The 25,870-nt window shown below is 35.5% G+C and overlaps 1 protein-coding gene across 6 annotated transcripts in view; it reads left to right on the top strand.

Moving 5' to 3' along the window:
- Window positions 1–25,870, top strand: part of Tut7 (terminal uridylyl transferase 7) — a 77,580-nt gene that overhangs the window by 19,345 nt on the left and 32,365 nt on the right. For 5 of the 6 annotated variants that reach the window (XM_090329526.1, XM_090329527.1, XM_090329522.1 and 2 more), the window contains exons 8-15: window positions 656–725; window positions 1,508–1,634; window positions 4,689–4,808; window positions 12,384–12,536; window positions 15,539–15,719; window positions 16,956–18,037; window positions 18,418–18,568; window positions 25,249–25,335. In XM_090329526.1, coding sequence (XP_090185652.1) covers window positions 656–725; window positions 1,508–1,634; window positions 4,689–4,808; window positions 12,384–12,536; window positions 15,539–15,719; window positions 16,956–18,037; window positions 18,418–18,568; window positions 25,249–25,335 — 1,971 coding nt within the window. The remainder of the gene's footprint in view (window positions 1–655; window positions 726–1,507; window positions 1,635–4,688; window positions 4,809–12,383; window positions 12,537–15,538; window positions 15,720–16,955; window positions 18,038–18,417; window positions 18,569–25,248; window positions 25,336–25,870) is intronic. The other variant, XM_090329525.1, reaches the window with a different exon arrangement.

Consider the following 25,870-nt stretch of genomic DNA (forward strand, 5'->3'; position numbering starts at 1 on the left):
CATATTTTAATTATGTTATCCATGTAACATTTAATTATTGCAATCCAGTATTGCATTCACTTTGTTTTTTCCATTTTCTTACCTTTTTTTAATTGTTACTGGGATTTTACCTAAGGCATTTCACTTGTTCAGCCGTGCATCCAGCTCTGCTTTTATATGGTTATTTTGATGATGGAGTCTTGTGGACTCTTTCTAGTCTTGTGGACTTAGTGCGTGTTTGAACTATGATCTTCTGACCTCAGCCTCCTTCGAGTAGCTAGGTTTCTAAGAGTGAATAACTGACTTCTGGCTGATATCTTCATTTTTAATCAGGCATTCACTTTGCAAAATAAGAGTTTTTAATTAATATGGGTATATTTACTTTTTTTTTTTTTTCAGTATGAAGACTGAGTGTTGTCATGTTACGCTGGCTTTGAACACAGAGATTCTCTTGCTTTAGCGAGCAAGATGCTGAGACTAGCACTGTGCATCACCATGTACAGCTACTGATTTTTATACTTAGTACTTTTTTCTCTTTTTAAGTCATTTCAGAGCCACTTTTAGTAGTATTCTTTTAAAAGGCTGAACAGATAAGCTACAACAGGAACTCATAATTCATGTGTAGCTCTGCTGTAAACAAAGGTTTAACCTATGTAATATTTGTTTCTTTCCTCAGAATGCTTTATTGATGTTGATGCAGATTTCCATGCTAGAGTGCCAGTGGTGGTGTGCAGAGAAAAGCAAAGGTCTTAGTTTCTTTTAAATGTTTATTAACTATCAATTTGTAAAAAGCACAAGAACTTTACTAAATCTTATCCACCTTCTAAAATTGTAGACAGTTTTTTATGTGGTTGTCTCATAATTTCTACAGACATTTTCCTTATGTTTTATGCAAGATGGAGAATATCTTTTATTTTAAAAGGGACAAAGATACCTAGAAGATAAAAAAAAAAACAAACAAAAAAAAAAAACAGGGGCCGGGAGTTTGGCCTAGTGGTTAAAGTGCTTGCCTAGCATGCACGAAGACCCGGGTTCGATTCCTCGGTACCACATACATAGAAAAAAGCCGGAAGTGGTGCTGAGGCTCAAGTGGTAGACCTCTAGCCTCGAGAAAGTCCAAGGACAGTGCTCAGGCCCTGAGCTCAAGCCCACGACTGGCAAAAAAAAAAAAAAAAAAAAAAAAACATAGGAAGGAATCATTGTGACCAATTTCAGCTAGATTATAAACAATTTTATGAAATGGTTACAGTGCTGAGTTAATATATCTCCCTTCATCTAGAAACATTGTTGTCACTACTAAATATGTGGCTTGTTGTTATGATTCTTTATTGAAGATATTATTCATATTTTGGGGGAAACAAAAGATAAAACCTGTTTTACAGACATGAGATAGGTCATTCTTTCATTTGAAATATTTAAGTGAAAAAACTTGAAAGGTATTTATTGTCAGTGTAATTTTTCTGTTGTTCCTATTATAACACATTTTTCTTTTTCTTTTTTTTTTCTTCCTCATCCTTACCCCTATCAGTGGTCTTCTTTGTAAAGTGAGCGCAGGAAATGAAAATGCTTGTTTGACAACAAAGCACCTAACTACTCTTAGAAAACTAGAACCAAATCTACTTCCTTTGGTTATTGCATTTAGATACTGGGCAAAGGTAGGTTTGAGTTCTTTGTATGTATGAATATACTCTTCGTATGAATAACCGCTGAGCTTCTACTTTTACCAGGTTAATACAATTTTACATGATCAGATACCTATTTATAGGCATTCACTAAAAAAGCATGTGAATTTTAGGTAGAACAAAAGAATTCAGGCTTTTGAGTCAGGAGTTTGGCCTAGTGGTAAAGTGCTTACCTAGCATGTACAAAATCTGGGTTCAGTTCCTTGGTACCACATATGTAGAAGCTGAAAGTGGTACAGTGGCTTAAGTGGTAGAGCTCTAGCCTTGAGAAAGCTCAAGGACAGTGGTCAGGGCTCTGAGTTCAATCCCCATGCTGGCAAAGAAAAAAAAAAAAGAATCCAGGCTTTTTGTTGTTTCACTGGAACATTAAAGATGAAACATTTTTAAAGTACTTAGTAAAAATAATTTTAGAAGAACAGGAGGCATGGCTCATAGAATGCCAGCTATGAGTTAAAAAGCTGAGCTAGAACAATAGGATATAACCCAATAAATGACATTTTAGCGAGTTCCCATGAAGTTTGAAATAGAGCTTGACACATATTTCCCAACAGTATACCAAGAGACTTGGAAAAAAAGAAATACTCTGATTTTACCTTCATTTCCATAATGTTCTAAATTATCGCACTTGAAATGCTTCAGTAATTAATAAGAGCATTTATTACTACCCTAAAATGTAAGTCCAAATCTAATAATGAAATGGACTAGATATGGTAGTGCATGCCTTAAAATCCAGAACTTTGAAAGCAGGAAGACTTCACACTTGAGACTAGCCATGACTGTAGTAAATTTGATGCTACCCTTTGATACAGTGATCCTGTCTCAGAAAAAAATAGACACAGAGACAGAGAGACAAAGAATGAGACAGAGAAACTATAAAGTGCCTCATAATATATAAAGCTTTATTGATTTGATATAGTAATATCAATAGATAAAACCAGTTCTTGTCACCAGGATGAGTAGAGGATTCTCCACTCTTAAGTGCATTTTCTCCCAGTTTGTTGATTGTTGTTTTTTTTAATTTTTAATTTTTATTTTAGTGTATAGAGGGATTACAGTTGTATTTGCCAGATAGAAGGCGAATTACTTCTCATGCATTGATACCCCTTCTCATTTTCTTGTCCCCATTTCTTTCCCCTCACCACCCTCCCCTCATTTTCCCTCTCCTATTTCAAATAAACAAACATACATATACCAGGTAACAAAGTCACATACTGTAACAATATGAGATTAACCAAAGAGCAACACAAGAGCGGAAAAAAAAAAAAAAACCAACATAGTACATTAAGAACAACAGTTACTCATAATTAAGTTCTTGTTTTCCTGTCTTAGAGGTCCATTAATTTGGCTTCATTCTATATGGCCTTATGTATCTGGGATTTGAGCTATTGTAATCCTCTGCTAGGAGAGTCCTAGGTTTGTACCAGTTATTAAAAATGAGGGAAACCATTGAGCCTATGTTCCTTTGGGTCTGGCTTACTTCACTTAATTCGACTTTTTTCAAGTCTTTCCATTTCCCAGCTACCGAAAACAACTGGTTGTTGTTTTGTGGTACTGATGATTGAACCCAAGACCATGTTCTCATGCATGCTGGGAAAGTTGAATCATGCCCTGAGCCCTACAGTATGCCATTCACTGAAAACTAAAGTGGTAGAGAGTTTGTCTAGCAGGTGCCAAAGCCATAGGTCTAATACTCAACACTGAAACACTAACAAAAACTATTAATTAAATTGAAAACCCTTTCCTTTGTCACTGGATAGACCATATGTGTTTCCATCAGCATGAATTTGCACATACTCTCTCTGTAAACTCCTTCATACCAAATGGTGGTTCATTTGGTATCAAATGACCATTACAGAGAAAATAATTTGACTTACCATTTTTTAGATTTTTTTTTTTTTTTGGTCTCTCCTGGGCTTGAGCTCAGGGCCTGAACACCTGAGCATTGTCCTTGGACTTTCTTAAGGCTAGAGCTCTACCACTTGAGCCACTTCAAGTTTTTTTCTATTTATGTGGTACCGAGGAATCAAACCTGGGTCTTTGTGCATGCTAGGCAAGCACTCTACCACTATGCCAAACTCCTGGTCCCATTTTTAGGAATATTTTTTTGAAGTTAACTGTATGTTTTACCCAACTGAGTTGGTTTATTATAAATATTAAAAAAAAACACCAGAAAACAATACTTTAGGGCTGTCCCCAAATAAGTTCAGTCAATAAGAGTATTTGAAGCTAAGACTGTTATTCAGAATCACAATGTCATTATTGCAAAACTTTTAGGGAATTTCTGGGGCTGGGAGTTCAGCCTAGTGGTAGACTGCTCGCCTAGCATGCATGAAGACCTAGGTTCAATTCCTTGGTACCACATACATTGAAAAAGCCAGAGATGGTGCTGTGCTCAAGGAGTAGAGCACTAGCCTTGAGGAAGCCCAAGGACAATGCCCAGACCCTGAGTTCAGACCCCAGGACCGGCAAACCAGGAAAAAAAAAAACAAAAACCACAACAACAAAAAATAAGGTGAAAGTGGAGCTGTGGCAAAAGGTGTAGAGAACTAGCCCTGACAAAGCTCAAGGAGTGTTCAGGCCCAGAGTTCAAGCCGAGAACTGGCAAAAAGAAGGAGTAGGAGAGGGAGGGAGGGGAAGGGGGAGGGGGAGGAAAAAGAGGGAAACTTTAAGGAACTTCTAACAGTTGTTTGTTATTCTGCTATTGGGGGGGTGGGGGGGTCGGGGGTGGGGTGGGGAGGGGGGGAGGTTGCGAGTGTGGGAATACTACCCAGGGCTCCAAGTGAGCCAGTCACACTGTTTTATTTTGAAGAGTCAAGAAACTGTTACTCTCTCTTTACTGTTAAGCAGTAAAGCTTTTGTTATGAAGCACTTTATAGTTTCTCCCTCTCACCCTTCCTCCCTCTTTTTTTACCTGAGATAGTCCTTTTCTACAGCCATCTGTAATTTCATGTTTCAGATTTGGGACAAATTGTTCAGTGGAAAATTTGGTGTAGAAAGAATACTGATAGTCTTTTGTCTCATTTGTAGCTTTGCAGTATAGACCAACCTGAAGAAGGAGGCCTTCCACCTTATGTATTTGCCTTGATGGTTATTTTTTTCCTTCAACAAAGAAAAGAACCTCTTCTGCCAGTTTATCTAGGATCATGGGTATGAAACATGTTTGCTCAAATATTTGGTATTTTGTTACATGTCTAGTTTTATATATTTAACTTTATAGATTTTATTATGGATATTTCTGAATAATCTCAAAATCTAAAAACTTGATAGAACTGAAATAGATTTATTTATTTTACTGGTATAAATATTCAAATTTTCCATTGCTGAATTATTAATATTTTAAGTTACAGATGGTCCCTATACCTTGCTAGGGAGAAATTACCTTTCTGTGATACAGTCTAAAGCAATTGTGGCCTTGAGAGGTTCAGACAAGAGACTGTGAACTTGTATTAAATTTGCTATTTAAGTTATACTTTGTGTAAGCTTTGTAATATGATACTTGAATATCTCTAGAGGGAAGGCATCATTTGATTCACTAATATATTGAACAGATCAGACTATTGCCTGTGGTGCTTAAATTCCTGTGTTCAAGTGATTTCTCTGCCTCAGCCTATATAAAGCTAAGACTACAGACTAATACTACAATATTTCTGTTTATTTACTTTTTATTTCCCATATGAACAAGATACAATGAGATTACAATTTATACTGGAATATAGAGAGATAAGTACTTACTTGTTAAGCAATAATTTGATATACCTTTTAGATAAATTATACTTTAATATAAAAACCCTTTTAATTCTAAACAAAATTGAGTTGATTTGTTCAAGTAAGATTTTAAAAAAGATTTGCCATTGGTGGCTCAAACCTGTAATCCTAACTACTCAGGAGATTAGATCACAGGACCACAGTTTGTAACCAGCCCAGTTAGGAAAGTTTAAGAGACTCTTATCTCCAATTAACCATCAGAACACACAAAGTGGAACTGTGACTCAAAGTGGTGGAGCTGCAGCTCAAAATGGCAGATCTCTAGCCTTGAGCAGAAAAGCTCAGAACAGTATGTAGGCCCTGAGTTCAAGTCCCACAACCGACTGAAAATATTTAAAAAGCAAACCATCTAAAAAGTCAAAAGGATGTTACTGTCTTCCTTTTAGAAGATTTTAATCTTGACTTGGTGTTACATGCTAGTAATCCTAAGACACAGGAGATTGTAGGAAGAGAATTGCTAGGTCAAAGATACTCTGAGCTATCTAGTGAGACCCTGTCTCCAGAAGAAAATTTTTTGGCATTATTGACTCATACTTGTTGACCACAGTGATGCATATCTCTCATACCAACCTATATATAATGGGAGGTAAGAGCAGGTAAATTGCCCTTCCATTTACAGAAATGTCTGTAAAACTCAGTTTCAGTGAAGGGAAGCTAAACATAGTAGGTCCTTCCTGTGGTCCCAGAGTTTCAGAGAAGAGGGTAGATCATGGCTCAGACATGAGCCTGGTCAGGAAGTGAAACCCTCAGTGACTACTTGGTGGAAAGCACTAATCTAGCATGTGAAAGGCCTCAAGTTCATGTTATAGCAGCTGCCCTCTCCTAAATGATTGTAAGAATTTTTTTCTCCATACTTTGTAGCCTTTAAATTAAAGCAAGACTTTATCTGGTAGGCCTTAGGAATAAAAATTTTCTGTGGAGCCTCATTATGCCTGGCATGCTAAAGAGAAAATTCACAGCCACAAGAGTGTGTCTTTACTTGACTACCTCTGGGTGGGAAAAAAGACATAGGGAACAAACTTAACTTACTGAAGTAGAAATCTGTGAAAGTCTTTCAAGTTTTCCTTTTTCCCTTGTCCGAAGAGAACAGTTTAGGATGGACTCAAAACAGCTTAAATCATATACCTAATATTTAAAAGCAACTTGGATATGTGGCTTTGCCTGCTGTCATCTTACTGAATATGAGCTACATTTTGATGTCCTGATCATTTCTAAGTGTCATTTATCATTGTCTTGAGGGTACAGAACAAGATTTGTTTCTTGTATACTGATGAGATTCACTGTATGATTTGCTTAAAAGCAGTATAATACTCTGTAGCATAAGTATTATTTCTTCGGTAAGAAGCCAGAGATTTTCTGAGGAGACACTGAATTTGATTTCAATTACATGACTTGATTTTTCAATATTTAATTAAAAAACTTTTTTTTAAAGAAGAAAGTCAACACTGGTTGATTCTAAAGGTAAAATAATATATTCTACTTTTGAACCATAAAGATCTATAGTTATAAGCTAATCAGACAATGGTTTGTTATATTTTGTCAGAATACTCTTCAAATGTTGTACAGGAAGTGAGGAGTAGGATTTTAGCCATTCTGTTTACCCTAATCAGATCTCTGACACATTGGATAGTTTCTAACCTTTTGCTCCCATTCAAAATTCTAATTTTATTGTCATTACACCTGATATGATTAAAATTTGTCAGAAAATGTTATAAATCTTTTTTAAAAATTGGTGTTTAACCCTGTGTTTTCATAACCTTTTACCTCTAACAATACTCTATTTTACTAGTTTTTTGTTTTTTTTTTTTTTTTTTTTTAGTAGAAGTTATGTAGTGGATACATGTAAACAAATCCCTACAAAATGAGTAGCTTTAACATTTGTTAGCTCTGGAGCAGTGCTCATCTAGGTTTGTTTTTGCCACTTGACCTTGAGCAAGTTATTTGATCTCTAAGCCTTTGGGTTTTTCTGAACCTCAAATGAAATCATGAATATAAAGCTCCTACAGGGTAGGAGAACAAAAGTTGAAGTGGTAGAGTGCTTGTCTAGCAAGCAGTAGGTCCTGAGTTCAAACCCAAATAACACAAACTACAATCGTATTAGCAATAAAATTGTCTCAAGTTCCACTTACATTAAAGAGGTATAAACTCCAAACCAAGGGATCCTTCTCAAATAGCAGCTATTAAACTAGATAGAATATAAAAACATGCTTTGTAACTGAACCAAGACAAACTTGGGTGAGGAATAAAAACTTACAGCCAGTGAATGATAGTCACTTTTATCTAGCTTTACCCCTATAGATAACTCTTACTAGGAAAACTGCTTTCTATCATTTGACTAGATCTATCTGAACATAAGAGGAGGTAAAAAAAAAAAGGAAGCATAAAAAAAAATCTAGGCTATTACTGACATATTAAAGCCCAGCACATTTTCAGTTACCTTCTGAACTAGATTAAATTTAGCATGGAAGGATCATGGAAGTCTTCACTCTTGCTCTCACAAGAAAAAGCTAAATAAACTAAAATCTTACTTCGTATAGATCCATCAGACATTTAAGGTTCAAACTGCTCCCTCAACTAAGGAGCAGGTTAATACAGCAATCGATAGCTGCTAGATGAGAAACCCTAAATCTTTTACCAGGGTAGAGCCAGTATAAGAGTAGAAAGTATAAGAGTTTGGGAATGTGGTTTAGTAGTAGAGTGCTTGTCTAGCACACATGAAGCCCCTCAGTACCACATAAACAGAAAAGTACTAGAAGTACTGTTGTAGTGTGGCAGAGTGCTAGCCTTGAGGAAAAGAAGCTCAGGGACAGTGCCCTGAGTTCAAGCCCCAGGACTGGCAAAAAAAAAAAAGGCAATATATAAAGATGTATTTGAACATAATTAAAATTAGGCTGAGGGTTGATTGTATATAGAGATTCCCTTCTTGAATACTTGTTTGTTAAACATGTCATTTGAAATATGATGTAAAAATCAATGTTAATAAATTCTTTAATAAAAAAAGATGTATTTGACAAGGTAGAGAGTTAATACCTTCTTCAATTCAGTGCTAGTCTGCTCCCTGAAGTGACTGAAATGAGGAAGGTTTTTTGCTGGTGGCCACTTTTCCCTTCCTCTGAATTATGTACTTAGATACCTGTGAATTATTTTATTTAATTTTCTTGTCAAGTGATGTACAGAGGAGTTACAGTTACATTTGTAAGGTAGTGAGTACATTTGTTGGACATTGTTATCCCTCCCATGTTTTTTTTCCATTTTCCCTCTGCCCATCTATGAAAATTTTGAAAATACCCTTTATTATTTGTTTTGTTTTTATTTATAAATTTATTATATAGTTGTGAGAAAGTCATACAGAGGTTAAATTAAAAATATCTATTTAAAGTAAATTGTTTTTTTGATTGACAATCTAACCGGAGAATCATATAGAGTACTTCTTTTGCCTGGAGTGTCAAGAAATAGATGTCTTCCTCATTAGATTGTTATTGGCATTATCTTGCATCATGAAGATGATGAATAAGTATTTTTATTTATTCATTTACTCAGTTATCTTTATTAGCATATATTAAAGATATATCATGTAAGACATGTACAAACAGTGAACATATTCTAAGTATAATTTCACATTAAGTTTTGAAAAACATAGGAATTTTTACAAAAAATAAAACTAATTTATGGAGAGTCCCTAAACATTTGTGACATTTTCTTCTAAAAATTCTATGTTTTTAGGGTGAGAATTAGAGAAATCATCTGACTTGGTGAAATGAAATGTAGAAATTTTCAGCAGTCCTACAGGCCTTTTGAACATTCTTTTAATAAAAGCCTCCCTCAGGAAATATTTATCCTTGGGTGAGCCTAACTTCTGTAGCTTAATCTACCTAAGGAATTAATAACATGCATATTCTGTCCAATCTCTCTCTCATCTAAGTAGAAGACCAGACTGGAAGAGAAAAAGTAGAAAGTACTATGGGGGTTCATAGTCTTAGAGCACAGGTTCAGTGAAAAACAGACCTAATGTCAAAATTGTATGGTGTTCCCCTTTCTTTTTCTTTTTTCTTTCTTTCTTTTTTTTTTTTTGGTAGGCCATGGGGGCTTGACTTTGGCCCTGGGCGTGTCCCTGAGCTCTTCAGCTTAAGACTACCACCTTAACCCTTGAGCCACAGCACCACTTCTGGTTTTTTGGTGGTTAATTAGAGATGAAAGTCTCAGGGACTTTCATGCTCCGGCTGGCTTTAAGCCACAGTCTTCAGATCTCAGCCTCCTGAGTAGCTAGGATTACAGGTGTGAGCCACCTCGCCCAGCAGGTATTTCCCTTCTTAAAAACTTTCCCACAGCCTCTGTGTATAAGAAGCACAGTGGTAAACTGTGTCACAACTTACTCAAGTAGTCTCTAACAGTAACGTCAATCTATGAATAAAAAATGAGGACATTAGAGAGGTTTTAGCCTCCAAACTATAGCAACAAATAAAGGATAAATGCACTAAGTTTCAGTGAACATAAAACATCACTGCAAAAGCCTATTTACATGAATTTCTAGGAAAGAGAAAAAAAGGAATGTGGGGAAGAAGGAACAAAATAAGAATTATAGTGTAGTTGCTCAAGGTTGTAATGAGTAGGTAGTTGAAATATGAAAAAAAGAAAAGTATGTGAAGTAAGAGTTGATAGAATATTTCAAAAGTAGACTCATAAACCATGTGTGTTTGGGGACAAAAATAGGAACTGAGGTTTAAAGAACTGCTCTAAGTCAGATATGGTGACACAGTTCTATCATCTTAGCCTTTTGAAGTATCAGACTATAACAGAATTATATGTGGTCTAGTTTGGACTACATAGACTCTCAGTAAACAAACAGGAAAGCGCCTAGCTACTAGAAGTATTAACGTACAGTTTGACCAAATTAATTAGCTGCTAAAACAAACATGAGAACATTTTTAAAACTTAACACCATACTGTTTTATAAATAGTAATTACAAGTTCCAGTGTGCAATCCAACCTTACTCAGCATTCATACAGCCAAGTAAAGGTCACTTCTCTTTAAAAAACAAAACACGAAAAACAAAAAACCACAACAAAGGCCAAGTATTTATTTTGGTAAGCATTTGGTAATGTGACAGAATACCTGAGAAAATCATTTAAAAGTAGGAAAGAGTTACTTTTGTTCAAAATCATTTAAAAGTAGGAAAGAGTTACTTTTGTTCAGTTTCATTCTGTGATCTCTTGTCCCAGATGCTTTGAACCTGTGCTGACATTTCATGGTGACAAAAAGGATAGGGACATAAAGTCCTATTTCCCCTTCATGATATAAGGTTAAAAACACTTGACAGGATCTAATACTTATTTATAAAAAATTTATTTGTAACCAGAAATTTAAGTAAACTTTCTCAACTTGAAAGTAGAGATCTTGCTGGGTGCAGTGGCTCATGCTGTAACCCTAGCTACTCAGTAGGCTGAGATCTGAGAATCAGCAAACAAAGCCAGCCCTCAGTAGAATCTGGGATAGGCTGATTTTTTTTTTTTTTAATTAAGAAGGAAAAAACACTTCAATGTTTCTCAGAGCTTTAAGTTCAAACCATTTTCTTTTCACTTAACATTCATTAATAGCACATAAAATGTTTTTTGGAACTTCTGGACTTAATGAGAAAATTACATGAAATTAGTTTCCAAAACTCATTTGAAGGACCTAGTTTTTACAAGTACCTCCTTTGATAATATTTATAGTAAATTAATTTCCTTTAATTCAACATTTATGCTGCATGCTATAAGAATAACTAATGGCACAACTTTTTCATGAAACCTTGAAGGAAGTTTTAGTGTTATTTTCTAGGAGTTTCATTTACAGAAAGAGGACTCAGGTTGCTTTTATTTATTTGTTTGTTTGTTTGTTTGCCAGTCGTGGGACTTGAATTCAGGGCCTGAGCATTGTCCTTGGGCTTTTCTGAAAGCCAGAGCTCTACTACTTGAGCCATAGCACCACTTCCAGCAGCTTTTTTCTATGTATGTGGTACTGAGGAATTGAACCCCAGTCTTTGCGCTTGGTAGACAAGCACTCTACCACTAGGCCAAACTCCTGGCCCTCGGGTTTTTTGTTTGTTTTTTTTTAATTCTTTTGGTCAATCATGGGACTTGGCCTGGGTGTTGTCCCTGAGCTCTTCAGCTCCTCCACTTCTGGTTTTCTGGTGATTAACTGGAGATAAATCTCAGGGACATTTTAGTGCCTGAGCTGGTTTTGAACCATGATCCTCAGATTTCAGCCTCCTGAGTAGCTAAGATTACAGACGTGAGCCATTGTGCCTGACTCAGGTCTCAGTTTTTTTGAGGTCACCTGACTAATACATAATGAAATGTGAGTCCAGTTAATTTTACTTCAAAATTCATGGCTGAATGAATGGCTGAATCCCCTAGGCCATATTGTTTCTCTCTCTCTCTCTCTCTCTTTCTCTCTCTCTCCCTCTCCCTCTCCCTCTCCCTCTCCCTCTCCCTCTCCCTCTCCCTCTCCCTCTCCCCCTCCCCCTCCCCCTCCCCCTCCCCCTCCCTCTCCCTCCCTCCCTCCCTCTTCCTCCCTCTCCCTCTCCCTCCCTCTCCCTCCCTCCCTTCCTCCCTCTTCCTCCCTCTCTCCCTCTCTCCCTCTCTCCCTCCCTCCCTCCCTCTCTCTTTTTCTTTTTTGCATTGGATCCATGGCCACATGCACTCTACCACTGAGCTGTTTCCAGTAAAATAATTATCAGTGGTAAATAACATTCACTGTAAAAGTTTCACTAGGCCACTGTTTCTTTTGCAAAATCGTATTTTCTGCTCTAAAAATACCTTTCATTTATCTCAGATATTCCATAAATGACATGTTTTATTTACTTGTATTCATAATTTATCTGTATTAGCTTTTCATTCCTTCAATGATTTTAATGTGCTATGATTGAAACAAAGTTGTATGTATGCTGTAATAAAATTTATGCAATTTTTTCCTAGATTGAAGGATTTTCATTAAATAAACTAGGCAATTTCAATCTTAAAGACATTGAGAATGACTTCGTGGTCTGGGAATATGCTGATAATGCTGCAGGGGACATAAACACAGCAAAAGAAGAGGCACCAAAAGAAATGCCAGTTAAGAGGGGACAGGTCTGCTTTCTCATTTCTAGTTATACCATTGATGTTTTATTTCATTTGTCAGAAGTGCAATTTATATGTTGATCTTCCTGTCTTCTGTTTTTAACTATCTTAAGTATTTTTTATTTCTCCTATCACATTCTAAGTAGTCCTCTTTTTACTGTGGTGTTTTTCTCTTCCCCTAAATTGGTCCTGAAACTGACTTACTTCACTTAATATGATGATTTCTTGCAAGCAAAATTATTTCATTCTTTATGGCTGAATTAAACTCCATTGTGTATATATGATACCACACATTTCTTTAGCAGTTTACCCTTTTTTGGGTACCTAGGGTGATTTCATAACTTGGCTATTATGAAGGGCACAGGAATGAACATGGATGTGTTAATCTCTTTAGGAACCTTTTGATTCTTTAGGCACATACCTAGAAATAGCTAGATCATTGACTAATTTTTAATTTTTTGGAGACTCTATGATATTTCATAACTATTTCATTTCCTAGTTGAATAGATAATTAAATCTATTTCTATAATTTATCTGCATATAGAGACATTTGAAAGGTATTAAAAATTGAATGGTAAATCCCTCTATATTGTAAAAAAAGGTTTAGGATTTACAGTATTATTTGGTTTAAATGTATAGAAAGTTAACCTCACATTACTAAAATAGCAGTAAATATATATGTGATTTAATATTCTACTCCCATACTGTTGGGAGTGCCTAGGGTTATTTGAACATAAATTGACATTGGAATTTCAAGTGAAAATTTGTTCAGTGTAATTTTATTATTACTACTAATAACAGGATTCTGTCTTATTGATGAATGATCTGAAACTTCATGACCTTTTCTTAACTCCTTGGAGGAAAGTACCAACAACAGCCACAAAATACTTCTGAGACCAATATATTAACCCTAGCTGTACTTTGACAGGTCATGTAGTTCTTCCAGTCCATGGTTTACTCATGCCTAAACTGAGAGATAATGGTGAATCATAGATACTCCAGTAGCATTTTCTAGAATCTTTGAGTATTAGGGTAAGAAAGGAGAGGTGCCACATCATCTCTTTTTTCATTATAACAGTCCCATTTATGTTTTCTGTTTCACTGTCCAGTCCAGACTGTGAATTTTTATTCCAGCTCTTCCACTTCCTAGCTGTGTGACAAGTTACTTAATTTTTATGGGTCCCAGTTTCTTCCCTACAAATGGGGATAATATTGGTACTCCCTCATAGGGTTATTTATTTATAAAATGTTTAGCTCAGTGCCAAGCACTCATTGAGCACTCAATAAATGTTAGCTTCTATTCTTAATTCATTCAAAAAGGAAATGTTCTCTATGTTAAAAAGCCAGTTTGAGTATTGGTAGTTTGAGTGCTGGTAGTCTGCACATTTCAGTAGTCTTTTATATAAAGTTCCATGTTTTAGTATTTTCAAGTCCTTTCATTGAGATGCTTTAAAAACATTTTTTGTAAAGCTAGAAAAGGCAATGTATAATGAGATTAAATGTAACAAAGATCTAACTTCTGGAGCTTTTGGGTCCTCAACTGTACAGTTTGGGACATAGACAACTTCCATTTTCAGTCACTTCTGAATTGACAGAATAGTTCTGATTGAGATTTACTAGTTACTGAAATTCTATACCACTTATTTGAAATGTGATGTAAGAAAGTATGATTGGAGACAAAGTTGTCTTAAACTTTTTTTCAACACAAATTATAGGAATAATGTGAAGAAAAAGTCCAGTTAATGTTTTCTTTTCATGCTATTTGCAGAGATTTCATTATGTTGCCACTACTGAAATTATGTGTTTTAGATATTGTGAAAGTTGCATGTGTTATAACAAAGCACTGGCTGGAATCAGGGAATTTTATTCTGCTACTGATAAGCAGTGCAATCTACTGACAAGCCACAAAAACTCTTGGGGCTTTAGTTTCTTCTCTTGTAATGTATGAGAGTTGAACTAGATTACCTCTAAGAGCATCTTATAGTTGTAACCTCATGTTTCAATGATACTATGAGTTTCTTTTGCTTAAAAAGACTAAAAAACTACAGAGAGCAACCAAGTCTGCCAGATGCTTTCCCTTGTTTCTCATTTAATCCTCATAACTATCCTGTGTTATAGGTGGTATCATCCCTACTCTGCAGATAATGATAGCGACCATTTTTTGAACATTGTGTGCCAGGCACTGTGCTAAGCACTTTACAGATTCTATCTCATTCAGTCCTCCCAACAACCCTATGAGGTGGGTACTATTATCCCCGACTGTCAGGAAGCTAAGCCTTAGGTTGTAGACCTTGATGAAGATCATACACAGCTAGTACTTGGTAGAGTTTATTACAATTTCAGAGTCAGTTCTCTGAGCCACTGTGATGTACCATCAATGCGTATGCTGAGTTGCAGAGCAATTAAGAGCTCTGGAGTGGCAGAATTCCTATTTGAACGCGAGTGCTTTTTCAGTATACAAAGTATGTGCTTAAACTTGTCAAAAGTCTGTGACTGTAAAAACTGTTATCAATTTTTTATAGCAATTTTTTTTAAGCTTTTAAAACTAGTGGCCACTAACATTTAGTGTGGTGATATAAGCTATCTGGGCTATGAGAAGAATTTTTTTGCTCCATTTTCTTTATGCCTTTTGCTGCTGTCCTTTTCTAGATGTCTGTCTGCAGCTGTAAAGTTGTACTTTTGCAGCAGTATTAGAAAGAGGTCCATGCTGTGCATATTAGCAACCTATGCAGGGCCTACTCTACCTGTTGCTATGCTCTGTGATTAGGTAAAATGGATAGTCAGATCCCTGTGATAATGCCTAGATTTTAACAAAGACTCTTAATCCCAAGAATGCAGCGAAGTGGTATTATTTAACTGCAAGCAAAATAGAATGTAGCATTTGATTTAGCAGGCTGGATTACTCAATTTATATCTTTGCTGAGGTTTTATAGATTTTTGTTTGAATGATCTTTCATTTTTGGGTTGAGCCAGCATTTGAAATAACTTGTATTTCTGTTTGCTGTTTGTAGGTGCCATTAATGTTTGATACAAAACATCAGCCTTCAGTACCAGTTGGGCAGCTCTGGGTCGAATTGCTGCGATTCTATGCTTTAGAATTTAATTTGGCTGATTTAGTAATAAGTATTCGTGTCAAAGAATCTATATCTCGGGAAACAAAGGATTGGCCCAAAAAACGAATTGCTATTGAAGGTATCTCAAGATGTTTAATCTGCCCCTCCTCTTTTTAAAAGGTGTCAGTCTGACAGCATGCATTTTCTTTCACTCTCTTTTCAATTCCTATTTTAAAGGTAAACTAAATATTACAATCTTCCTTGTGTTACGTTGGGTCATTCTAAGGGACCAGAATGTTCATTCTTGTTTTTGTAGTTCCACAATGAACTAATTATGACTTGGCTAGAATAATGACTAGCTGAGTCCTTTGTAAATTTCTTAGCAACTTAAACAGTTAAAGCCTTTCTTCAGCTATTTGTGAGTGTCTGTTCTCTCTTTATTGTCCGCATTATGCATTTCTAATTCATCATTTTATAGGTTGTTGTTGCTTGTATAGTTTTGTAAAGATGATGAAAATACTTTTGCTATGAAAAAAATGACTTTCTTAGTTGGATGACTTCTGTAGAGTGATCAGATAGTGGTTTTTGAAATAGGAAGTAACTTATTCATAAACACCCCCTTTAGTGAAGTCTGTTTAACTGAAACCACTATACTATAAATGTCAATAAATGGACTAGTTTCAGCTTTTTAAATTCAGGTGTTTGAAACAAATACCTGTAAAAATTTTACTTCTCTTCCTTTCTGTAATCTAAAGGACCTCCTAAAAGAAAAAAATTTTTTTTTGTATTTTGTATCAGTTCTTTATGTAGTCATGGGGATCTCACATTTTTAAACCCTCCCCTGCAGTTTCTCTGGCTCAGCTCTTCTGGCCAATTGCCTAACCTGCTGGAGTTCTAGGGGAGGAAAAAAGATTGAGAGAAGTGGTATCTCCTCCTGGTGTCTCCCTCACACCCTTGAAACTCAGGCCAACTAGTTCAGTGATGGGTCTTGCCAGGTCAGAAGAGTGGAGGTAAGCGTGACACTGCAGCCTTGGCTGAATGGGAAACAGCACTCAGTAGGAAGCCTGTCAAAAAAACCTTTCCCCAAGGTGTGAGAGCCACATTCATGACGTTATTCCCACCTCCTCAGTTACAGAGCAAAATAGGAAAGGGATCCTGGTAATGAACAAGTATGGGTTCTCTTTACGGAGCCTGTGTTTAAGGAAGCATTGGTGGTTTTGTTCCTAAACTGAATTTTCTTGTTCTCTGCCCATCATCCCCACTCTGAAAAACTTAAGACCTGTGGTAAATTTGTTGTCTGCTTTTATATTATGGTAGGTTAAGGTTTAAAGTGTGAAGTACAAATGTATGATGTGGTGAATCTTTCTCATTACAGATCCCTACTCTGTTAAAAGAAATGTGGCAAGAACTCTAAATAACCAACCTGTATTTCAATATATACTTCATTGTTTAAGGACAACATATAAATATTTTGCTCTTCCACACAAAATTACAAAATCTAGCCTTCCAAAGCCCCTGAGCTCTAAGACATGCATTTCAGAACATTCTACAGAAACAACAAATCATGATCCAGATATCCAAGCAAAAGATGACAAACACAAAAACTCAGATTTGGCTAAAGATCCTGGTACTACTACTTCAACTTCTGATGCTTGTAAGGCACAGCCACTTACTCTAAAAGAGACTACAGAAAACCTTGGAAGCCAACCAATGAATAACATAGAAAATGTACACTTCAATGTCCACTTGGAAAAATCAGGCCTTAAGCAGACAGATGTCACTAATGTGAATGTTATAGTGCACCATCAGAATACAGGAAATAAAAATGAAAGAAAGAAAATCAGAAGGACAGGCAAACATCTGTTGACTGCCAATGATCAAAATTTAAGCAGTAGCAAGCATGGAGATCTTTTAGCCTGCAATAGTACATGTAATTGTGAGACAGATATTTCTTGGGGTTTAGAAGACTTTGAAAATCTTACAACTGAAGAAGGTGATGGATTTGTTCCTTTAGATGACAGTGATGATTTTAATAGAAAGCATATAGAAGGTACCAATGATGGAGAAGACTTTATAAACCACTTTAACCCTTTAGTCCAAGACCAGACCTCAGAAATGATTCACTTTAATGAAGATGAAGAAGAGGAAGAGGAAGAAGAAACCAGACTCATCATTAGCACAAGGGAAGAGGGAGATGGCATTGGTAATGAAGATGAGTTAGACAATACCTATACTGGATCAGGAGATGAGGATGCTTTATCTGAAGAAGATGATGAATTTGTTGAGCCTGCTAAATATGGAGATTTCAAAGACTGTGAAAAGCATGTAGATGGAGCTCTACTCATAGAGCTTAATAATATAAGTCTTAAAGAAGAAAATACATGTGAGGAAAATTCACCTGTGGATCCGTCTGATTTCTTCTATGAATTTAGTAAACTTATCTTCACCAAAGGCAAGGTAACCATTGCCACTACTAGAAGACATTTGAATAATTTTAGTGAATATAATCTATAAGTATTAGAATAGTCATTTTCCTATTGTGGGTGTTCTTTTTTTTTTTTCCTGTTGTTAGCAGATTTGTATTATCCTAGGATGATTACCCTCCTTAAAACTCATGGAAATCTGCATAGGAGAAAAGGAATGCTGAGAGTAACTATCGTTTCCTCTTGATGATATAAATATGTCTGCGTCTCAAATCATTTGGAGTGGTTGCACATTACATTTCATCTCTTTTCAAAATGTGTGCTTAAAATAAGTTATAGGACTCTCCCCTTCATTTAGCAAATACATGTACTATTTAATTTGCCATTTTGTTTTGCTTTACTATATTCCTGCAGTCTCCTACAGTAGTATGCAGCTTATGCAAGCGAGAAGGTCATCTGAAAAAGGACTGTCCAGAAGACTTCAAAAGAATCCAACTGGAACCCTTGCCACCACTAACACCCAAGTTTTCAAATATTTTGGATCAAGTTTGCATTCAGTGTTATAGTATGTTTTTTTATTTTATTATTTACCCAAAAAGTCTTCAGGGAATCAATATTGTGTTAATTCTCTAAGCGCTTATTTATTCTATAATGTATCTTTGGTCTGTGTCTTGTTTGTCCCATTCTGGCCATAACAGTTATTAAAGGGAGGAAACAAGAGAGTATCTTTCTCCCCTCTCACTCTATCTTTTGGCCATATTGGCGTATGAGCTCAGCACTTTGTACTTGGTTGTCTGACACTGAACTAGAGCCATTCCCTACTCTTTCCTTTTAAAATTTACTCTAGTTTTGGAAATTGAGTTAAAGGTCTGTATACACTCAGTGAGATTTACCACAGCATCCCAGTTCCTCTTAAGTTTTACAATTAAAATGTTAATACTATTATTTTCCACCTGATATTCTTTGAAATACTTTTCTAGATACACTTAATAGCACAAACAGTATTCCCAGGCTGATAGAGAATAATATATACTACTTGGTTCCCTTATAGAAAGTAACTCCCCCTTGAGATTTCTAGGGCATGTTGTAGTAAGGCATGTGAGCAATAATATTATATAGGATTCTACACTTAACTCTAATCATAATTTCTAATTAATTAACTGTAATTTCTAATGTTTGAACAAATTTTTTTTTAAGTAGCAAACATTACTGGTACAAAGGGTATTTTCTTATGGCATTCCAGATATACATACAATGTGCCTCAGCAGCCTTGCATTTGTTGTCTTGTTCTTGTTTTCTGAAAATAAAAATGATTACCTGTACCTGTCATCTCCACAGTGTTCTTTAAGGTTTTCGGGATTTGCATTAAGTTCTTTGAAGTATTTGGAGTTGGCTTTTGTACAGGGTCAGAGATAGATATCAACTTTCAGTCTGTTGCCTATAGATAACAGCACCATGGTTGAAGAAGTTGTCATTTTTTCAAATTATATTTTTGGCTTCTTTGTCAACATTATATGGATATATCTGTGTGGTTTTTATTTCAAAGTCTTTTATTCCATTATTGTGTCTGTTCTTATGCCAGTACCATACTGTTTTTGTTACTTGTCTCTGTAGTAAATTTGAAGTTCAGTCTTGAAAGAGAATTTTTTTGAGTAATTCTTTTATTTCTACATAACATGTTTGGGTTGTTACTAGTATTGAACTTGTAGATTTTTTTTTGAAGTATGATCATTTTTGCAATGTTAATTTTGCCATGAGTAGGAGAGATTTTTGCATCTTTCTTTTTTTTTAATTTTTTTATTGTAATTGATAAAAGGGTTACATAATATTTGCCAGATAGAAGGTGCATTAATTCACATACATTGATACCCTTTCACATGTCTTAGTCCCCATTACCCTCTCCCCACCCCCCATCTTGTTTTTCCCCCTTCCCTATCCAATTTGAAATAACCAAATACAAATATATCCGATAAATCATGTAACAAAGTGAGATACTGTAACAATATGAGATAACCAAGGGACAGCAAAAGAGATGAGAGATAACATAGTACCTTAAGGACAATCATTCATTATATGGCTTATGTTTCTATATCCTAGAGATCCTTTCATTTAGCGTCCTACTATATGGCCTTTTGTATCAAGGTTTTGCTCTATTGCAAATCTCTGCTAGGAGAGCCCAAGGTTTCTACTGATTATGACAAATGAGGGAAACCATTGAGCCTAAGTTCCTTTGAGTCTGGCTTACTTCACTTAATATGATTTTTTTCTAAGTCTTTCCATTTCCTAACGAATGGGGCGATGTCGATCTTTCTGACAGCAGCATAGAATTCCATTGTGTACAAATACCACATCTTGTTGATCCACTCATCAACTGAGGGACATCTAGTTTGGTTCCACATCTTTGCTATAGTAAATAGTGCTGCAGTGAACATTGTTGTGCTGGTTTCTGGATGATTGGGTAAATGCCAAGTAGTGGAATTGCTGGGTCATAGAGGAGGTCTATGTTTAGTCTTTTGAGGAACTGCCATACTGCTTTCCATTGTGGTTGAATGAGTTTGCACTCCTACCAACAGTGTAGTAGTGACCCCTCCTGGCCACATCCCCTCCAGCATCTGTTGTTATTAGTTTTCTTGATCCTGGCCATTCTAACTGGAGTGAGGTAGAATCTTAGAGTTGTTTTGATTTGCATTTCTTTTATGACCAGAGATGTTGAGCATTTCTTCATGTGTCTAGAGGCCATTCTTATTTCTTCTTCAGAGAAGACTCTCATTAAGTCTTTGGCCCATCTTTTAATGGGATGGTTGTTACTTTGGAGATTACTTTTGGAGTGATTCAATTTTTTGAGCTGTTGATATATTTTAGATATGAGGCCTTTGTCCATTGTATGGTTGGTGAAGATCTTCTCCCACTCTGTAGGCTTCCTAATTAATTTACTAGCTATGTCCTTTGCCATACAAAAGCTCTGCAGTTACAAGAAGCTTTTAGAACCCCAAACAGACCTGATCAGAAAAGGACATCCCACTGCCACATTATACTCCGAACTGGATTTTTGCATCTTTCTATGTCTTCAGTTCCTGTTTTAAATCTTTTAAGTTTTTAAACATCGTAATAATCCTCATTGTACACATCATTCATGCTTGAGCTAAAATTCATACCCATATGTATAAATATATATATACATTTCTGTATATGTGTATATATATGTTTCTGTTTATTGTTACTGTATAGAAGGGCTTTTAATTTCTCCTCCTCCTCCCCCTCTTCTTCCTCCTCTTCCTCCTCTTCCTCCTCTTCCTCCTTTTCCTCCTCCTCCTTCTTCTGCTTCTAATATAAGGATTCATCATTTGGGTGTTTTTACTCAGGCTTTTTACTCTACCACTTACTCAAGGCTTTTTTACTCCAAGCTTTTTTCTCTACCACTTACGCCACAACTCCACTTTCTGCTTTTTTGGTGGTTAATAGGAAATTAAGTGTCTCATGGGTTTTCCTGCTTGAACTGGATTCAAATCTCAGTCCTCATATCCTAGTCAATATTCCTGAGTAGCTAGCATTAGAGGCAGGGGCCATTGATGCCTGGCTCAAGCTTCTAAAATTTTAGCATGGACTTTGTATGCTGCTGCATTGCTGTAACTAGTGCATCTTAAGAATTCTGATGAAATCTTTTAAGTTTTTCTATGTGCAGAATCATGCCTTTGGAAATAGGGATAATTTTTCTCATGCCCTGTTTGTATCTCTTTTATTCCAAACGATTACATTCCCTCCTTCTTTTAGTTTCTTTTTAAAAAGTTTGAAAGTATTGATGTTTTGCCAGTTCTGGGGCTTGAACTCAGGGCCTGGGCACTGGGTATTTTGCTCAAGGCTAGCATTCTACTACTTGAGTCACAGTGCCGCTTCCAGCTTTTTCTGTGTATGTGATACCAAGGAATTGATCCCAGGGCTTTGTGCATGCTAGGCAGGTACTCTACCATTAGGCCGCACTCCCAGTCCCAGTACTGGTGTTTTATTTAAAAGTCTCATGAAATTTTTCAGTAAATCCTTCAGATGTTGGATTTCCTTTATTAGTTGACTCATTGTCACCAGTCTCCTTGTTTATCGTTGGTCTCTGTATAAGTAGTTTATTTGCTCCAAGTTCAGTATTGGTAGGTCAAATGAAGGTAGAAATTCTTCTATTCTCCTGGATTTCCTTGTTCTAGTGAAGTTGTCTCCTCCTCTTTTACGTCTGCTTTTATTAGTTTAGGTCTTTTCTTTCTTCCTCTTTGTCAAATTGTCTCTTAATTTTTCAAAGAATAAGAGTTTTTTTGTTGTTATATTGTTGTTGTTTTTTTAAATGGAGTTAGTTTCAATTTCATTAATGAGTTTGCTTCATTCCATTGGGTTGTGATAGAATATTGAGTTTTTCAATTTGCTTTTGTTTGACTAAGATTTGTTTATGAGCTATGACCATCTGTTTTAGAAAAAGTTATTTGAGCTGCTGAGAAGAATGTGTGTTGTGAAAATGGCAGGGGAAAACTGTAGATGTCTCTAAAATATCTATTTGGTGTACAGCAACCTTTATTTTTGAGACTCTCTTATTGCTTTTTTGTTTAGATAATCTACCTGTTGGTTATTGAAACTTCTCAGTATTATTATGCTGTGATTTATCAGTAATTGTATTATCTGAAGTATTTGCTTAATAAACTTAGGTGCACTAACATTTGGTGGTTAAATTGAAATATCTATTTCCTGTCAATGCTTTGTCTCTAATTTTAATTTAAAATTGGTTTTTGTCATATATTATATATATATGTAAGTATTTGATGCTTTCTATTGCTTCATCTTGAGATCTTCTCTTTCCCTATTACCCTATTGCTCTCTGTTTCTCTCTCTCCATTCTGCCCCCCCTCCCTTTCTTCTCTTATCCCTCTGACTTTTCCTCCTATTCCATCTCTCTCTCTACCCCCTCACTTTTTTTCATTTCTTTTTGGCATTCCTAGGCTTGAACTTAGGCCTGGACACTGTCCTTGTGTTTTCTCAAGGCTGTTGCTCTACCACTTGACCACAACACCACTTCCGGCTTTTTCTGTGAATGTGATACTGAGCAGTCAGATACAGAGTTTTGTGCATGCTCTACCATTAGGCCACACTTCCAGCCCATTCCTCACTGTTTTATCCATAGTATTTTTGAACTCTTGGGATCAAATCAGCCTCCTAATTATCTGGGACTGCAAATATGTGCCTTTATTTCTAGCTACCAGTGATTAAAAACAACAGCAATAAGTAAGTTTTTGTGAGGCTCTGGTGACTCATGCTTATAATCCTAGTTACTCAGGAGGATGAGACCTGGAAGACTGAAGTTTCAAACTAGCCTAGACCAAGAAGTCTTCAAGACTATGTCTCTAGTTAATCAACGTAATGCTAAACACAAGGTGTTGCTAAAGTGCTAGAATACCAGCCATGAGTTAAAAAGCAGAGCAAGAGCTTAAGGCTGTGAATTCAAGTGCTGGTACTAGCATCAAAAAACCAAACAGCATATACCTCTTTGGAAATAGAGCTATGAAAGAAAAAGTAGATTCTGCTTAGGTAGAAAAGAAAGACAAAAAAAAAAAAAATACTGTGCACGCTTATAAACTGTGATTCAGTTGGATCCAAAGAGGAATGTCTCTGATACCCTAAAGTAGAGCACTTGTCTATATTAGTTTCTATTCCAATTGAAGTTCTTAATGATAAACTATAAGTATTTCTGTAATATTGCTAATGATGTCTGCTAAAAAGGCCCAGGACTGTAGTTTCTAAAAATATTGAGAACTTTTTTGTTACTTTTAAATAATTCTGTTGAGAACTTTCAATTCAGCATGTTGGTTTATGTGTACACTGCATCTTGATTTGAATCACTTCTTACATTATTCTCAATCAACCCATCTTCTCAAGTATCTTAGTTCCATAACTTATACTATGGAAATCTAGCCCTTTGTGTATCATACTTTAGTCAGTTTGATTATATATATTTATGTATGGCATCATATATTAGTTGTTTAAAGAAATCACAGTATTGGAATCTTCTATTGTGAGTAATATACTTTGATCAATTTGTTTGTGGATATGTGCTTGTAGTCCTGTATATAGTTTTATTATATATGTTTATAATTTAGATCCATCTTCCACATATGAGGAGAAAACAAAAACATGTGCCTTTATCTCTCAAAGCCATACTCTACTCAGCATAATTTTGCCAGGTTCATCCATTTTCCTACAAATGACATCATATTCTTCCTGATAGATGAATAATAACATCGTATATCCATATTTTCTTGATCTTTTTTAAAACTGTTATTTTAAGGGTGGTGTACAGTTTCATAAGTAAGGTGAAGAGTGTATTTCTTTTTGGACATCAACTCTTTTTCTCTCTCCCAGTTTTTCCCTCCTATCTCTATCCACAGATGGTATAGTTCATTTTCAATGTAGTATTTAATGAGCTGCCTTTTTTACTTTTTATCCCTCCCAAAGATAGATAAATAAACAGATAAAAAGAAAAACAGCAATGAAGGAAAAAACCTTGTTTCTATTTCCTAAAGTTCTTTTTCTTGATCTATTGTCCAGTTGTAAGGCATATGGTCTGTTTTCACAACTTGGTGAATAGTCTTAGTGGTGAACATAGATGTAAAGATGTCTTTATTATATCCTGAGTTGGCAATCTTTTGGATAAAAGTCAAGAATGGTATCAACGGATCATTCTTTTTAATTTTTTTTTTTTGAGGCATCTCTATGGCTTTCCTTAGTGGTTGTCCTAGTTTATATTTGCACCAATAGCATCACAGCATCAGGTTGTTTTTCCTCTCATCCTTACATCTGTTATTTGTACTCTTGATGGTGGGCATTCATACTAGAGTGAGATAGAATGTCAATATTGTTGTGATTTACATTTACTTTATTGTTAGAGATACTGAGCATTTCTTTATATATTTTATTTATTGTCCAATTTTTCTTCTGCTTCTGAAGTATCTGTTTAGTACTTTGCCCACTTAGTATTAGGCTACTGGTTCTTTGTGGGTATAGTTTTTTTGAGCTCCTTGTATATTCTAGTTACAGTAGAGTCTTGTCAGAGTATAGCTGATAGACATTCTCTCATTCTGTAGGTTGTCATTTTAACTTATTTTTGAAGATTTAAAATTGATTTTGGAGCTTGTAAGTTTTATTTTCTGACAAGTTTTCATCTTTTTCAAACAGCAGTTTTTTTTTACTTTTCCTCAACTTGTCTATTTTAAACAGAGGATTTTTCTCCAACTGTTTTAGAAGATCAGGCTCGTGAGCATATTCGGCAAAATTTAGAAAGTTTTATAAAGCAGGATTTTCCAGGTAAGTAACTTTTAAATTATTTATTATATTTATTCTACTGTGAATTGGTCTTAAATTTAGAGTTTCATGTTTTTCACTAAGTGCCGCTGGTATTCTACTACTTAAATTGTTAGCCTGTAGTCGGGCTTTTTGTTGGTTTGTGGGAGAAGAGTCTTGTGATTTTGTCTTCCTAGGCTGGTTCAGTGACAATCCCAGATTTCAGCCTCCTGAGTAGCTACAATTATAAGTATGAGCTACTTGCATCGGTCCCATTAATATGTGTATTAGAAGAACATAAATTTTGAAAGTAACAACCTTAAGATGATTATGGTATCAGAACTTTGTTTTGTGATGCTATCTAATGGGCTTTGGCCATTAGCATGGTAGGACATTGATTACAACAGATACACATTGAATTTCATTTTGAATGGTAGTTAAAATTCTTAATATTTATGTATTAATCTAGAAAACCACAATCTTAAATTATTAAATATGTTGATATCCAATAACTCCTTGAAATGTTTTGAATTTTAGAATAAAGTGGAACCTGATAGTA

The sequence above is a fragment of the Megascapheus bottae genome, chromosome 3 (genome assembly GCF_031878675.1).
Source record: "Megascapheus bottae isolate mThoBot1 chromosome 3, mThoBot2.hap1, whole genome shotgun sequence".
Taxonomy (NCBI): Eukaryota; Metazoa; Chordata; class Mammalia; order Rodentia; family Geomyidae; genus Megascapheus; species Megascapheus bottae.